This window comes from Acyrthosiphon pisum, chromosome A3 (assembly GCF_005508785.2).
Source record: "Acyrthosiphon pisum isolate AL4f chromosome A3, pea_aphid_22Mar2018_4r6ur, whole genome shotgun sequence".
Classification (NCBI taxonomy): Eukaryota; Metazoa; Arthropoda; class Insecta; order Hemiptera; family Aphididae; genus Acyrthosiphon; species Acyrthosiphon pisum.
In genome coordinates, this window is record NC_042496.1 from 5,148,363 (window position 1) to 5,167,447 (window position 19,085).

The following is a 19,085-nucleotide window of genomic DNA, read 5'->3' on the forward strand; positions in this document are numbered from 1 at the left end:
GCTAACCAAATTTAAATCTTTAGTTCTATAATAATATATTTTATACACATCGGTGTTCACTATATGTTACTACATATATTTTTTCGATTAATTTAAATACAATACAAAACACGTTTTTTTTTCTAACAAACGAATTAATATATTTGTTTGAACATTTTTTATTTACAACCTATATGCAGTGCACATCCTACGTATACTATAGTGAGTAATACAATAAGTAAAAGTAATCAATGAAAAAAAAATGACAAATAAGGAAAGACGAGAGATAAAAAACAGTAACCACAGAGTAAGACAAGTTTTGAGGAGAGAGTATATAATATTATGTATATCGGTTACTTTTCGATCGTCTGGGACGGATTACCTGGCGTTACCAGAATTTTTGTCCACTTTACAGATAGATGTCTGTTATACATGAGATTTTCTTAGCAGCTTGGATAAGCAATAGTTTAAGTACTTAATTTTAGCGCATGTATAATCTTTAATTAGTAGATTAATTAATTATGAAGTGATCCGTTAAGCGGGGCAAAGCTAGTTAGAAATAGTCATATTGAAATATTACAACAGTCTGAATAAATTATTTTTATATAGGAAAATTATCGTTTTTTTATTTGAACTATCAATTTGTAGTATTTAGTTAATAATTGGGCGTTTGTTGAATATTTCTAATTATTTTATTCCATGAATATATTTTTTAAGAAAAAGCTATACACCTATATCCATCGGTGCTATACTTTACCAAAGACTTTGATTTAAAGTATATTATATTAATAGGTGCATTTTTCTGCAGTTAGAGTGTACGATAATTCGCGTGGATCGGCGTACAACACGGAAAACCGGTACAGCGTATACTGCTTACTGGCCAGTGGCCACGAACGACGCTTGTTTCTTCGTACAAGCGTGCGGTTAGGTACCGTCCTGCATGTACTTAATATGATTTCGTACGACCATTTAATTAGGCGAATGCGCTCAGTGCGGTCCGAAATATAATTTGGACAAAGTAAATTGTTAATAGTGTACCTATTTGAAATTAGAAAATTATTCATCATTGTTGACAACCCAAATAATATAAAAGTATAGCGCCCAATGGATGTAGTAATTAAAACTTAAAAGTTTAAACGTTTATCAAAGTGTGACAGTAAACAATCACGACGTATACTTACGAATGTATATACTATATAATTATTATATATTATAGAAACAAAACACGTCCGGAACAATCAGAAAAAATCATGCTAAATAATTTAAACCAATTAGAACCAAATCAGTATAATTACCTTTAACTGTTATAACTTATATTTAACGAGTTTCTCTATGATACGATTTTTTTTGTTACCATTAGACTTCGTAGTATGGTAGTTTCATTGTATATACAATCAACATTTTGATTTTGTTCGTAGTCTCAGTGGTGAGTGTACCTATAGTGTACCTATAGTGTACCTATAGCATATAGATAATAGAACTATACGTATGGGTAAAGCTGTATAAATTGTAAGATGTGATTTTAAGAAAAATTTAGAACGAAGCTGCAGAGGTAAAGTAAGCGACGTTGTAAACTCAGTGTTGCATCAGCTCGCATGATAAAAATAATTGATGATTACAACAAGTGGTTTGAACTTTACTGAGATACTTGAATGTGATCTACAAACGTATATCAAGAATCGTAGAAGATGCATTCGTTTCCAAATGTTTCTTCACATAGCAGTATAGCACGTATTGTGTTAAATTCATATTATACTACATAGACATATAATATATATTTATATAGTTAGAGTGCAAAGTGCATAAGAAATTACAGAATTATGTAATCGATCTCAATCTGTATAAAGTGATAAATTGTAGGTATCTAATATTACCAAGGGATATGATTTTTCTTTTTTAATTATTGTACATGAATGGGACGTATCTTTCTTTAACCCATTTAATACCTAACCCATTATTTCGCACCCGGCTGCTAATTTTGTTGTACCTACACTATATTTTATAAATTAATATGAAAAATATATTGAATAACAAACACATGTTAGTGTAACAAAGAACGTGATCAAGGGTCCAGGGTACATGATAAAAAAGAATTAATAAAAAGAGATGAATAAAAAAAAGTTTTTCATCAAACATATTATTTTTTACGTCTTTTAAATACTTAGCGGTCTCGTGACTTTTTTCAAAGTTTTATTCGGATTTCACACATTACATTATGATCAACTACATACTTAAATAACGATCGTATAGTCGCATATTTGTCATATACCTATACGAAGAATCTGTGAATATAAACAAACATATACATACCTAGGTGGCATCGTACATCTGTGCGTTTTACTTTTATGCATCGCCCTCAACTCGTAGTTGTCTGGAAAAGGGTGACACGTTTCATTAAACCGGGAGTGGTCCGGATGCTCTTAAATTTACACAAGGATACTACACGTCACTTACTCGCAATTCGCGAACGAAAACTCGAAGTTTGTTTGTGAATTTTTAGACAGTATTTAGACGGAGTATTAGACAGTGCGGTGGTCAGCTGCCGGAAGCTACCAAGTACCAATACATTAATAATATGTTCCTATTAATTGAAATTTCATGCTTTGACAATTTACCTCAAAATAAGGATTGAATAACAAGTAACGAGTATGGATTCCTATACGCAAGGAACCTTCCTCGGCCAACCAAGTTATTGAAAATATTTAAGGTGTCCGTGTAATTTTTTTAAATACATATATGTATAAGATCACTACAAAACCATGTGTCGATTGATATGGCTGCATAATGGGCTGTGCATGTGCATTAATAATAAAATAATTATCCTCGATCCACGACTTGAAAATAAATTAACCGATAAATAATCAGAATGACATTTTTACTAAAAGTTTCAATCGATTCAAATGGAATAATAAAAATAAATGAATATGTATTTAACATCAATAACAATCAAAATTATACCAATAATAATTAATAAATATATATATGTATAAAAATAATATTTTGTTATTATCAGCAATAAATGATAATAATTAACATAATTATATTATTATTGTATTGACCCCTGCTATTCGAAACGTTTATCATTTCGGCGATTCGTAATAAATTGCATATCACGTACAATCCACTTGTACACTCTCTCGACTGAAATAATTTAAATTTAAGAGGGCGCTACACGGATATTTGTTGTCTCCGTCTTACAAGTGCGTTAGTAAGTAAATATATATTAACAGGTATAATAACGTAATATAGTAAGTATAGCCAATTTACGCTCAGTCGATAACATTTAACTCCGTTCGTTTAAAAATTAAAGTGAATCGACCTATAATGAAATTTAATTGTAAGAACTTTATCCGTGTTTGTATGAGGATTTTTAACGATAGTTCAATATTTTAGTAAGTTTTGCGTATATAGTTTAACGCAAATTAAAAATGCTCATAACTTTCTTATAAACTGAATTATCGTAAAAAAATCCACATACAAACACAGATATAATATTCTTACCATCAAGTTGCATATAATAGGTGGATTCACTCAAATGTTTAAACTAACAGAGCTAAACGTTGTCTGCAGATGCATGCTGAGCGTATACATTTGCTATGTTCGCACTTGTAAGACGGATACATGTAAACAACAAATATCTGTGTAACGTCCTCTTAAAAACAATATTGAAATTAATTCAGTATTTATTTTGTATGCTTCACGGCGACGACGGAACCTTTAATTATTATTATTGGTATAGGTACACTAGCCCTCATAGGTTTGACCGGTAACAGTGGCATTGGCGGCGCGTGCGTGCATGGCGCTAAGTTTGGACTTGGCGACCGCGTGTGTACGTCTGCGACGGAAATAGCCGCCCGCACGATTACCGACGACGCTGCAGTCACCGCGTTTGCCGCTCTCGGAATGATTTAGCGCTTCGACTGTATTATATTTTTGTACGCAACGGCGGCGTCGCTGCAACAGTGTTAGTCGAAACGATTTTCGAGACGTCTACGGTTTTTTTTTAAAACAACACAACCGACAAAATAATACCTACGCGCTAGATCATAATAAAATAATAATGTATAAATTGTTCGAAAAAAACAAAGATTCCGTTTCGTGAACGATATAGTATTATAAAATAAACCGACGAATCGGGGGCGGACAGTATTATTAACATAATATCGTATAATATACTATATATATATACCTGTTATAGTATACTCGGTATGGCAAAAGTGGCAACGTGTGGAGTCATAGGCGCCCATATCCGAGGTGGGCTGTAAATATTGCGATATGTATCCGCGACTCGCCCAGAAAAAATTAATTGACTTGGAGGTCGGTGTTATGAGAGTACGGGGCAAACAAATTAAGAAATGATCTACGCGCACGGAACGATTTTGATTGAAAAAATGAATCGTCCATTCTCCCGATGCTCAAACGGTTTTAACTTTTAAGAGAAAAATCAAAAACTTTAGCTGTTGTTGTAATAGATTGTACCTACTTTTTTAAGACTACATACTGTTAAGCCTTTAATAGCGCATGCGGGATTGTCAAAACTAGTGTATAATATATTATTTTAAACAGTATAAGGACGAGTCGAATTTTTTCAATACAATATTGTTATCTTATGTATTATTATTATTCATTATATTATTGCTTGTCGAATGCAGTATTCATATAAATATATAATAAGTAATAACTAATAATATTATGTGTAATATTGCATTTTATTTTCAACTGAGTTGATTATTTTGTTTTTTCATCGGAAAGACTCACGGCATCTAAGATTAAATCTCGAGTGGGGAAGTAAGCATTTGGGTTGGTTAAGAATTTATGTATATAATATATAAAACTTTATCTTCAATGCTTCTTTATTTTTTACGCTGACATTTGTAATATATGCGTGTGCGTTCTACCGCCCGTCAAACTGAACGTACAATTTAATTTAATAATGTAAAAATAAAACTTAATTTTTATACGAGTATTTATATATAGGCGCATGCAATATTAATAATTTGTTGCCCCAAAGCGTTTCAACTAATACTCACCTCGACTACTGCCGTGGTTCCGCCTCTAATAATATACTCATATACGGTTGTATGGAACGCTGTGCCACCGCTGTTGAGCCAACTTCAAACACGTGGTGTAATTAGTGTATATCTCTTGGACCATTTCTCACCCCTATGTACCGAACATTTTGAACCGTGTTAGAAACTAACTGACACGAAGTTGTGTTGTACTAATACGTTATAACATTGTCCTCAATTAATCTGTTCAAGACGTAGCCGCCGTGTTACGACGAACTGTTTTACCGTTCGATTTATTTTTAATATATACTTATATGCATACTTACTGGCTACTACAGTATATTATATCGTATCTAATAGTTGTCTTTACTTCCTACTTTAAATCACCAAATCCAAATCATACTCATTAGTCGTTTATTTTGTAATACTGAAATATGTTGTGTATTTTCAGTAGCACTATATTCAAAGAACAACATTATGGCTACTTTTTCACATTTATATAAGCGTGGGTTGCAGGAGACTCTACGGTATACTTGAAATTAAAAACCCGGTTAGAAACCTGATATTTAAGACCAACTGGGTGGTTTGGCGGCGAAATAGGACACCAAAATTATGAGACTGCTGTCAAATATCTATGACACTGTACAAGACCTCACTATCTATAGACGTATAATAATATCATTAATCAATAACAACAAATTTTGTATGAAATTCGTGTATATAAAATATAATTATTTTTGTCTTGTCGATTTAAAAACCAATGAAAATATATATCAGCTCAAAATAACGAAAAAACATTTGGATGATTTCGCTATTCTATGTCTGCACTTAGGAACAAGCAAAGGGGGATTTTATCGAGTCAATGATGTATACAATCATCATCACTCATCTGAGTCATCAGTAACTATATTTGAGTATATTTTTCTAATATTGACCATGTTATTATATATTTAATTCAGGTCACATGCTGATAGGGGATGGGTAGGCCCGAACTAACATTAAAGGCTAAAAGAGACTGAAAAATATGAGCGCTAGTTTTTTCAGTTATATAAAAAAAAATATTCCCAGTATAAAATTTCACCAACAGATATTGAACAACGTTTGAAATTATTCAAAAATATTAATTCTAAGTCAAATTAAGATTTATATAGGAAAATGACAATGTAGGGGCACCAAAATCCTTAATCTGGCCTTGGAGATAGATTTAATAATTTTAATTAAAAGAGATCATATATTTGATAAATAAATAATTAATAAGTATCATTATTAACAGTCCACTGAAAGAACTATAGGGTAAAAATTGTCCTCGGTTCTCACTTATTAAGATGTCTCCGATATATTGTAATGTTCTCATAATTTTAAGCATGTACACGTCGGTAGGTATATATCCACAAGATTAATTTCCATATTTGCTATAAGGTATAATATATTGAAATTAAAGTAAGAAAAACGGAGTTTTTTATGAAATTTTGAAATTGCCGTGTACCCATGACTGTACCTATGCCTATGAGCTACATTATATAATTACAAGTACAATCGATAGAAAAAAATACAAGCTATTAATTGTTACCATTTACGTCGAGTGTCTGTTTCTTACCCGTGGAAAAGTTGTTTATTCCCTATTAAATGCGTTTTATGTCTTTAGACAAAGGAGCAATAAAAATACCCCGAAGAAAAATGTAGAGCATGGCGTAGTCACTAGACGATGTATCTTATTATATTCCGTTACTAAAAAAAGCTATTAGAGTTTTCAAACACGCAATCTTTCCAAGATCTAAATAATTGTCACAGTCATTCGCGTGGGTTTTTAGATAAATACATGCATTATTGTGTAATTTCTCAATTATATTAATTAATACGAACTCAACCATATATCTTTAATTTTCTCTTATGCATGCATTTAAGATAGGTACACAAAATTATATACAAATAAGAATACCTATTTATTGTTATTTCCACAGTTCCACTACCTAGAGCATAACTCCATAATATTCACATGATTTGCCTTGTAATTTATTATAATATAAAATATTTAATGGGGTAATCGTTAATGGATAAACATTTACCATGCAATTACCATGTGAGGTATGATATTAGTTGTTACATCATATTTTGTTCTCTTGTTATTTTCACCTATACTATACATGTTGCCTCAATAGATAATTACTGTAATAATTAATTTATTAATTGTATTCAGCAATTTTATAAATGTATTGAGCAAAATATATCTTGCAAAATAGGCACGCTGTACCTAAATATCGATTAAAATTTAAAAATTCTAAAATTATGAGAATCTTATTTTTAAAATAAAAATGTCAAAAACCTAGCACAATAGGTATACACTTTATTGATGTTGATGTATTAAGTACCTACCTTTATAGGTATTGACTGATTGTGTTCAAAACATCTACAATTTAGAATGAGAAAAATGTCAATACTGATTAAAATCGATTAGATTCTATCTCAGACTCTGCTATCGCCTACATACTAACGATTTCAATAAAAGTGCCAGTAGTGCCACATATATAAAATGTCAACAGGCGGCTATAATAATATAATATTGTACACAAAAGATAAACGACAGATTCAATATTTTCAATAAAAACGTTGTTATAAAATATTTGTGTTACAGGGTCAAGGTTTACGTATATTTATTATATACCTATATATAATAGAGTATTGTTCAAACAAGGCCAAATAAGTACAGTTTTTTTTCAAAGATATTTTATATTTAATCTTTTATGCCTATATAAACATATTAGCCGTTAGTATAACAATCGAAATTCGAGTAACATCTGCAAGCGTTTTAAAGACACATAGATACTTACACGCGATTATATTAGCTTTATATACTATCCATCACAATATACTAACATTCTGCACCACGCATCGAGTGTTAATGATACATTATGTAGTTATAATATATCGACGCGACTTGAAATTAAATAGTAGGTAGTAGGTACCTATGAGCAACGCGAAATTGAAATTGTTATTTAATTGTACGTCCTGTTGCGAAGATTTAATATCAGTGGAGCATATTATAAATTTTATTGTATATCATTTGAAAACACTCGTGATTACACAATTAAAAACAGATGGTACCTCGGCAACTACCGTTGTTTTGCATACGTGCAAAAAATAACGATGCGCTGTTAAACACAAATTTAACATGCTGCAGCAGCAATGACTATATTTTATCAATGACCTTTATAGTTTGTATACAATATACATATATGTAATGTATATAGACAATTCAGTGTTTATAAAAGACACTTAAACATCAATTTAAGTGTGCACCAATGCGCCGTGGATTGCATATAATAGGCTTATCGAAAACAGTAAAAACAATAACGTTATAGAAACTATTGTTTATAAAAATACGAAAAAATCATAAGACAAATAACAATAAAACCACAATAGGGTCCACAAAAGTCAATTAAATTTCGATAAATAATTAGTAATAACGGTTAGGTAAGTAAAACAATAAACGTTAGTACCTATACCTCAAACGCACACCCATATTTGTATCTATGAGATTGTAGGATTAACCAAAATTAATTTTCATAATCATACACGAAGGGAGTTGACGTTTAAACTGTAACTATTGTGCAATAACTTTAATTTGATAGTGGTGTATAAGTTCGATCAAAATTCTTAACTTAAAATGTACATACCTAAGTAATAAATAATAATTCACGATTTCAAATTATTATTTATTATTAATTAATAATGTACGAAAAAAATTATAAAGTAACACTATATTTCTTCTTCGCTCATTCGTTTTTGGATAGGTTTTTTAATAAAAAAAAATGCTATAACTTTTTGAACCAAATTAATATTTATTTTATAATTTTTTGTCTTGCTTGAGAGTCGAGACAGTTTATTTCATTAATTTTTCCACCTTTAAAGGTGGGTATATATTATGTAGGTCATAAGATAGGTCACATAATATATCGAATTAAACACGCATATCGTACGGAAATAACAAAAATACATTTCATCGATAATATTATTATAATAATATGTAGGCACACCCACGGAGCTTAATCTAAAATATGATATAATATATCCGATATTAAATAACTTATATACAAAAATTTGGTGATTCAGTGATTGTATAATTTGTGTAATATTTTGTTTATTGTGTTAACCATAAACTTGTTGAAACGATAAAGGGTATTAGGGTTCCACCGTGCGCGTTATGGTCGGGGAATAACGAAAAGTTAATACCTATAATAACATATTATGTATTAAACCCGCTCCACATCATCGTCATCATAATCGATTCGGAAAACATTTTATTAAGTATCGAAAACATCGTAAGCGCTTTATATATACGCATAACAATAAAGGGTTCCTTTTGAAACGCAACGCCCTGAATTATATACACAAACATCAGGGTGTGGCTTCTTTGACCTCTCCGCGGTGAATATTCTAAGCACGGGATTTTATCACTCTAAGAACATTCGATCGGTATTACTTTGTTTCTGTTCCCCACTATTAATTTATTACCTCTATATAGACCCAGTGATCCATTTTTTGTTCGATTTTTTTTTTTTAACCACAGGAAACCGGGTCACGAGTCATTAAATACGGCCGGAAGGGTCCTTTGTCTTTGGTTACCGGTGTTTGCTAAATTATTGAAATTCCGGGGTGGTCTGAAAATAAACTAGTTGTAAATTGCGTGTAATTTGAAAATAAATTTACTTTAACACAAAATCGGACAACAATGTGGAAAACAATACACATAACTTTATAATAATTGCATTTTTATATTTACGCATTTTGTGTACGTATAAGTATTCTATTATGCATAATATACCAACTTACCAAGTAGATTTCTTTTAAATAGTAGCTATTCTATCTGCAGTTGTATACTTGTATTGTTGTTGAAATTTATAAAACATGTAATAGAATAATTGATAATGTATACTACATATTATAGTAAAACATTCTAATAGTATTGTCGTTTAAATTATAAAAAAAATCTTTTGATTTAAGCTTTGTGTGACAGTAAATGGTTATTACATGAATTTTTATACAAAATATAAAATGTTAATGGTATTCAACTATCGATAGTTTGATTACTTTGATTAGGTCAGATGTCGCGTAGCCGTGTCATTACGGTGTCGTTGTTTTTGTTTATAAATAATTGAAATTGGTTACATCTTACAGATTATAATATTAGTTTTAGACATAATTAGGTAGTAGACGTAAATCGTAACTCTCAATATCTACGGTTGCAGTGTTAACATTAAAATTGCCATTGGTTGCAGATTATAATAGCAATACTAATAAGTACTAGAAATTATTATTTTTATTTTTGTATATAAGTGCAGGTTAGTAACTACTTTGTATCCCAACAAAAACACTCCGCGTACATCGGTGTAAAAAAAATGTAATATCATTTTATAGGTAGCTAAGTATAAAGATATCATTTATGTTAAAATAATCTGCTAAAAAATGTATAATAAAATCAAGATAAGTTTAATTTTTTAGCAGATTATTTTAATTATTTTAATTTTGACAAAACTCTTCTATAGTACTATCGTTAAAAAATAATAAGTTTATAAATAGATTAAGGAAAAAAGATTTTTTCTTAATTTTTTCCCAGACGATGAAAAAGAACCAGATTGTATCCAATCCGCCGTCGGTTGCAGGATTAAATAAAGATGACAAACTTGGTATAACTTTGATACTTAAGAGTTAAATTATGCACTAAGTCACTAACGTACGCACCTATCGCGAGTCCTGATAATATACTACTCGCAAATCTCACGAGCAACGCTATAAATTTAAATAATACCTATAATATAATTTACACTTAAAAAGACAATGCTTCTACAGCAAGTTACACCCAAATAAGTTGAACAATCACAATTTTTTTTCTGGGCAACGCCGGGAAATTCTTCAGCTATATAATATAAATATAATGTTTTTCCAATAATTACTTTATTCTTACTTTTTCTTATTCAATTATATAAAATACAACCCACTAGTACAGGAATTACCTACTACACACTAGCATTTTTTTTAACTGCCTACTGTATAGCTAACAAGTTTTATTTATTCAAAGAGTGACCATATTATATAGTAATAACTTTTTAAAGATTATATAGTAATAATCTTTTTACCTACATCTTATTAATGGGCAGTTATTATGACTTAGGCGCCGGCAGTGCCACACCGATTAAGTACACATTGGCAGGTATATAAGCAATATTTATCATATATTTTTAGTAAAACCATATCGCGTTAAGTGTTTAACGGTGTACGATTTGATGATATCATTTTGAGAAAAAAATCAACAGTTCTGTAGATTAAACTTATTGTTGAGTGGAATAACAAAAAACAACTATACAAATTGTGTTTGTTAAAAATTGGACATTGCATGGATGATTTATATTAAGTAGTTTAGTAGTGAATACATACCTATGTCATATTCTCAGATAATTTTTAAATAAATATAATATTATTATGTAGATATGTTCGTTAATGTTGTTAATCGTGGTTGGATTTTTATAAAAATGAACTCACGTCGATGAAAAACCAACTATACAAAACATCACGCGAGATAATTTTATTTACTTTTGCCGTAAGTATCATTGTTATAACTTATAACTAATATAATATGTAATATGTATCTCTATACGTGAAGAAATGTTTGATTTTCTGATCTAAATTCGGATGTAGGTTTATAGATATAGTACGTATTTGCAGAGTTCATTTTTTTTTATACATTTATTGTTGTTACTTAAATGGAAATGGTTTGATGAACTATGTATATTTTATATATATTATACCTAAACGAATTTTATGCGATAAATGTATTATAATACTAAATACCTACATATTATATACGCAGCAGCAGTTGCTAAAAATGTTACATATACCAAAGTCCTGATAACCTCTACTCCCTAGGTTCTAATTTATACACGCGTAAGTATATAATTTAATATATGTGCCCGTAAATGGAAATGTGCAACGTATCTATATAATACTATAGTAGGTACATTAATATTTTAGAAGCTTTATCGAACAAAACACGTTAAAATTCGTAAAGTAAAACTACTTCGGCATATTAGAAATAAGTATAGGTATACCTACCCATATACAAGACGCATAATAGCCAATAGGTTGTACCGGGTATATACACAACTCGCAGTATATGTTGGTAATTCGATCACGATTTTCCATTAGAATCCCGTAACTATAGAGAAATTTTCTATTACATAATATGCCTACATCGTCAGGTCGGTGCAGTGTTTAAACGAGGCGTTGAAAACGAGATCCGATATAATATATATATATATATTTATTTATGCGTGAGTAATATCATATTGTCGTATAATGTGTACGCGTTTTATAAATTCATTCGATAATCGTTTAGCAGCTTTAATAGGCCGACGATTACCGCCATTGAAACTATTAGCACCCAGGTATCTTCTCCTCAGCGAGCACGCGATTTTGCTCATACATACACACACACACACGCATATAATAAGTAGTATATAGGTACACATTACGCTTGTCCCGGCGGCGCATTAATTAACGACTGTCGTGCGAGTTTAAATGTATAATATCATATAATAATATGTGTCTATACTAAGACGCCAACTAAATACAGTGTTATCGTGATTTTACTCTTCTTCTTCTTTCTACATTTCTTTCATGTACTCATATTATAAACGCCATCTCGCACACAATTATAATTTACGCGGTTTGCCCGCCTAACGCCAATATTATAATATAAACATGATTGAAAGATTTTTTTGTTTCAGTAATGATCGACGAGAACTATTATGATGTTGTCCGGGACCCGCGTTATATGCGTTGTTTATACTTTATAGTTATACGATATTGTATTTATTATAATAATTATAATACTTCATGGAACCATATCCATATAAAAACTTAGTTCTATATGCTGTAAAAAAGAATAATAATTTGTACCTACCTTTTATCCAGGGGTCATAATACATTCCTATGTATATCCAAGTATAAAAACATATATAAAAAACATATAATGTTTACATACGCGATTTAATGTTTACTCTTATAATCGCGAGTAAATAGGACATATTTTAAGCACCAGTATAAGGACTCGTGTTTGTTTACAATAAAAACTAAAATTGTTTTGAAGTGTTCACTCTTTTTTTATATTATATTATACAAGTTGATCTAAAACTGGCTACACTAATTCAATAAGTTAAATTTGGGCAATTTGGTAATTTTAAAAGAAAAAGAAGGGATTTTATTTCAGAAGCTACTTTAATTCAAAATATATTGATGTATTATTGTATTAATATTGAATACCATAATAATATGTGTTTTTATTATTAATACATGGAGATAGTTTAAATAAGTATGAGTGGATCACTGCTTTTGTAGGGGTATACCGCTTTTCATTATATACTCTTATCATATAAACTCATACGAAAAAAAATATATATTTATTATTTTTAAACAATGTTTGATATTTCGATATTCACACAATAAAATTGTAAAATATATTCTTCTTCAGACAGTTGTGTAATAATAAGATATAGATAATAAGATGATATTTTATTTCAAACCACTATTGTAACTACAGTAAAAAAAATTTAAAAATTGGATAACTGTATAAAATATAATGGACCATAAAAATATGTTTTTCAAAATCACAAAAATAGATTTGGAAAATTAGTGTAGCCATTTTAATGAATCAACCGGTAGCTACTTCCGTACGGTAACGTTTGAATTTCAATAACGCCGGCCGTAACGTCGAACGTTCGATCCTTCAGATCCTTGGCTTGTTATACTATTATTATATAATTATAGGTAGATATATAATATTATAATATTATATGCGTCTCGTCGTAAGTGTAATGTGTGTATACAGTGACGTTTCGAGTTACGGTCCGATGCTCATCTTATATATCTCCAATATAGAAGTCTAACGTCAGTATATGTGCGTGACGTGCGTGTATACATATACACGTGACCCGTGCTTGCTGGCAATTTACAATGCTTCCTGCCTGCACCCGAATTTTAGCCCGAAGCGTACTGCACACACATATATAATATAATAGAACTGACGAAATGCTATACAATAAATGAAACGTGTAATCATGTATTAAAACACTATATACGCACACGTATATTATATATTTATATGCGTCTAAATGTATTAGGATGCAGCTGATGAACGCGCGCGTTATACTCAAAAAGCGATGGTTCTTTTCGGATTGAGCAATTTTCTCGTGTTTTTACCATAAAGTACCCCGCCCCCCCCTCCCCCCAAAACTGCATATGATAATGACACAGACAATTCTGTGATTATAGTATATAATTCAACTGTGCCTACATCATCCTATTATACTATAATATCATATAATATTTTATGCACGCAATAAGTAATAACGAATGACATTCGTGTACGGTTTTCCAGGTTGCTGATCGGAGCACCGGAGGCGCAGACGGCACAGCCGGGCGTCGAAAAGGGCGGCGCCGTGTTCAGATGCGGCACGGCCAGGGAGGACGATTGCGAGGAGATACCGTTCGACACGAGAGGTGAGTTTTCTCACGCCGGCCAGCAGCGTTATAATAATATTATATACAGCTTACCTACGGACGGACGGACGGACGGACAGACCGACCGATCTGTTGTGAAAAGCACCGCGGCCGTTATTATTGGACACGGCCGCCGTATAATTTACGACTCGTGTTGTTCATAATATACGAGTCGCGATCGTATATGAAGACATTAAACAAATGTATAAATTATAATATAATATACTTACTACATAATAATATATATATAATATATATGTAGTCGTGTATTGCTATGCAGTTAAATAATAATATGAATATATAGGTACCGCGCGCCGTGTTACCCGACTTGACAGCATATATATACAGAGTGTTCATGATGTGTAGGTACTCATCCCCTTTTTTGCTTTAATAATGCATTTATTAAAATTAAATTTTTTGGAATTTCTTACTATAGGAATAATAATAAAATACCATATATTTTCAATTTCTAAACTTTTAGATTCTGAGCGGAACGAGGAAGCTAGTGGTTTTACAAATGAGAACCGCCCATTTGACTTTAAACTATTTAGCAAATGAGTTTTTTTTTGAGATTTTGATGTATTTAAATTAAAATTTGATCGAGTAGTTCCCGAGTTGCTAAACATTATAGGTATATAGGTACTGAGGATGATAGACCGTGATAATGAGTTTAAAGGTATATGTGATTTAACGATATGAATATTTTAGTAATTACTAAATTACCTAATAATAATTAATACTAATAATATACTAAATACTTAAGTAGGTGTATACTTTAAAATTCATAATATCATAATTTGAATAGTGCATTAATAAAGGAAATAGGGGGAACTATGGATGGAGAATCATCCATTCACCCTGTATATATATTTACAATAATATTCAAGATGTGCACCATAACCAGCATAACCATAAAATAGCCCTGCCGATTTTTAAACACTGCTACAGCAGCCAAACGCAATTCCTCACTGCCACAGTCGATTTTCAAATCTTTCTACCTTTTAGAATAATAATATTATATTTAATATAATATATATTATTATAATACATTTTAAGCAGGTACCCCACTATAAATTTGCAAAAAAAATTCTTTTTAATAAATAATTTATAATATATAGGTTAATCATGGGTATATTATAATTATGAATTTATGAGATTTTAAAAAATACGTTTATATTGTATACTTAGGTACTCCCAAATAATAGGTACATTAAAAACTCAAAGAAAAATTCTTTTAATCAATTGATTTCATATTAAATATTTCACATTCGATCAATGTCTATGTTGCATACAATATTTAAAAAAGCTAACTAGGTACCTATCTATTATAATCTAATCGTAAAATGTTTTATTTCTAAAATATAATTATAAAGTATTCTTAAAATACGGAAATGTACGAACAAAATTATCAGATAGAGACAATGCTATATAAAAAGAAGAACTTAAAACTTAAAAATGAAAGTTAAAAATTATATTTTATCCGTATGATAAATGATTGGAGCACTTCGTGTTAAAAAAAGCTATGCCTTACATACAACCCGACATATTGTATTTATAAATCATAGCCGTATTTATAATAGTTTAAATAGCAGATGATTATGTGTGATGATTATTAGGTGTGAAGATGTAATATATGCAGCAACGTACAAAATATGTAATATAAACATTATAAATGTACTAATAAACATAAAAATGTTGATTATAATTTTTTAAAAATAGTAAAAAGTTCGATATATTTTCTAATTAGCATTCCCTGGGATCACGTTCATGAAAGGTTAATTTTCGAGATAATACAATAAATTAGCTTACGGATTGAGATAATGCGTACCTATATTCTGTGCTGAAATAATCACGCACTTGATTATCATGTGGCATGTATCAATTTAAAATTGTATAACCATATTCAAATATAGGTAGATTTTCGATCGTCTATCGGTTATACATATTGTCATATAATATGTGCTGTTTTTGAGGTGCTCGCCGGGCGTGTTATGAAATTGAACGCCTCTTTGGACGCCGCGCCGTTGGGTTGGGCGTCAGGAGGTGCGGTAAATAATTCGCGCAGAATCGTCGCGCGCGAACAGAAGAAATGACACGACTTATGGTGCTATATTATACATGTATTATTTATTATTCTATACTATACAAATGTGTGTGCGCGTGTACATGATCCGCGTGTATGTGCATTTAATATAATATATTGTACATTTATCATATACGATTGAACAGATGGCCGCGGAATGTGCCACGGTATAGACACCGCGAGGCCGGAGGCCAAAACGAAGTGAAATTTATTATTATTATTATTATTATTATTACTATTATTACTATTATAGTATTATTATTATATTACTTGGAAGCTTGTACGCGGCAACGAATAAAAGGTTGCGGTCAAGAAAACAGAGACAGATTAAATAGAAAGACAAAATAAAGAGAGAAAAAAGTGCACCGATAGTCTGGTTTTTATGATTGCTGATATATATGTGGATCATGAGTTAATGGACCCGGTGGAGAACGAGCGTGAAAGCGACGCTGAAGGAGAGGAAAAAAATATAATCTCAGTTCTAATGCGTATAGGTATACGTATAGGTACTAATGTACTATGATAATATTCGTATCTCTGTGTTACTAAATTAAATAGAGTCGTTGGAGGCAATGCCTATACGTATTACGTATATAATGTAATAATATTATTACAGTCTTTTATATATAATTTCGTAATTAATGACGTTTTATAAGGATTCTTTAGATTACTACTGTTCACCGTCTATATATATACACACATATATAAAAGTATATATATATATATGCATAGGTGTCTGATTCAGCTGGCGGAGTGCTAACCTCTTTAATGATAAATGCTATATTTCCAAACTGCCCATTATTACCTATGTACATACCTATGTTCCTAATGGTCGCAGTGGCACTATAGATAATATGAGTTTCACAAATGCGAATGAAAGAGCTTCTCTAACTAATAACTATAATGTTATGCATTATTATTATCATTCAAACTTTGTAGGACCGTATACATATAGGCAGGCAATCTTTAAAAATATAATCGTTAGAAAAATCGAATAAAAATATTCAAACTAGAAAAAGTGATAACATTTGGTATTCTAATTGTGTATTTCCTAATTCATGCAAAGAATGTATCAAAATAATATTATTATTATGTTCAAATTGATTATTCTAAATAATAATATTTTTTAATGGCTTACAAACATAATAGAATTTCAATGAAATATTATGCACGTTTATTAGAAATAGTTTTTTTTTTATTATCACATTGTTCTGTCTAAGGAAAGCTGATGCCTAATAGCCCATCTTATAATCTAAAGGTAATAGAAAATTCAGTAGCGCACACATATAGGTATTTGCATTTACTTTTTATAGGTGCCAGTTGGATAACAGTAAACGGTGTAAACATATGTCATGCATTTTATCCCAGATCATACATAATAAACAATATAATTTTATAGAATTAATATTATATTATTATAAGAAGTTTTTTGTTATAAAAATACCCTATAAGACGATCACTCCCCGAATAACTTTATAGAAATTTAAATGAGTGAGTTTGTTCTATTTGCTGCAACTTGCGTCTAAAAAAAGCCACTTCTTGAACCCATTATAATTTATAATCTACATTCTACACGAACGTAATTAGGCGTATATATTAGATTTAAAATAGTCAAATGAATGGCGAGGACTTAACTTAATACTTTACACATATCGTAGCAGACAGCAGTGTATTTACTATTTGTACAACTGTATACAAGTCTTTATTGTTGTTGTTGCATACCTATACCTATATGGCTATATATACATCAGTCGTATATTATAAACTTGATTATACCTACCTAATACTTATATTTACAATATATGCTTTATGTATATTATAATAGTACAATGTACCTATCCGCATTCTGAAATGAACATTTTTAACATTTTGCACTTTTAATGCTCGACTGTGCCAAGTGACTTTGAACAGATGTTATCCATTGCAAATATTTTACAGGTACCTTTATTGCTACATCAGGATTCATTTTTTATTAGTTTTAGCTTGGAAAATGATTGGACTGGTCCTGCCACAGTAATTTCTGGCATTATAAGAAAAATGATGCAAGCTCTTAAAACGTCTGGAAAACTACGTAGGTACTCAATAAATCGTAATAAAGCCACTAAAATATTTTATTATATTATTATTTTTTTATTTATTTTAATTAGTTTTCATCTTTTATAACTGTTTTTTAAGTTAAAATTTGTCGTGGAAAGTCCGAATTAATTACATAATTAATTCTTTATATATGTTGAACCAAAATCGTATGATGCTTTAATACCAATTTTATTTTCATTCGAAAATCATTTCGAAACTTATATGCTCTTACGAGGCCAATACCTTCAATCTATTTCATTGAGATTCAGTACGTAACAAAAAAATTGTTGGTTAATATTCTTTGTGGGTTCCACGCGAACACGATCATGTTCAGTGGGGCTATTATTCTGTTGAAACAAATAAAATCGTACTTTTTAATACGAAAA

At 30.4% G+C, this 19,085-nt stretch overlaps 1 protein-coding gene across 1 annotated transcript in view; it reads left to right on the top strand.

The window, feature by feature from the left end:
• LOC103308879 (integrin alpha-V) overlaps window positions 1-19,085 on the top strand; it is a 55,976-nt gene that overhangs the window by 22,643 nt on the left and 14,248 nt on the right. Inside the window, exon 3 of the mRNA XM_029491629.1 lies at window positions 14,419-14,540. Coding sequence (XP_029347489.1) covers window positions 14,419-14,540 — 122 coding nt within the window. The remainder of the gene's footprint in view (window positions 1-14,418; window positions 14,541-19,085) is intronic.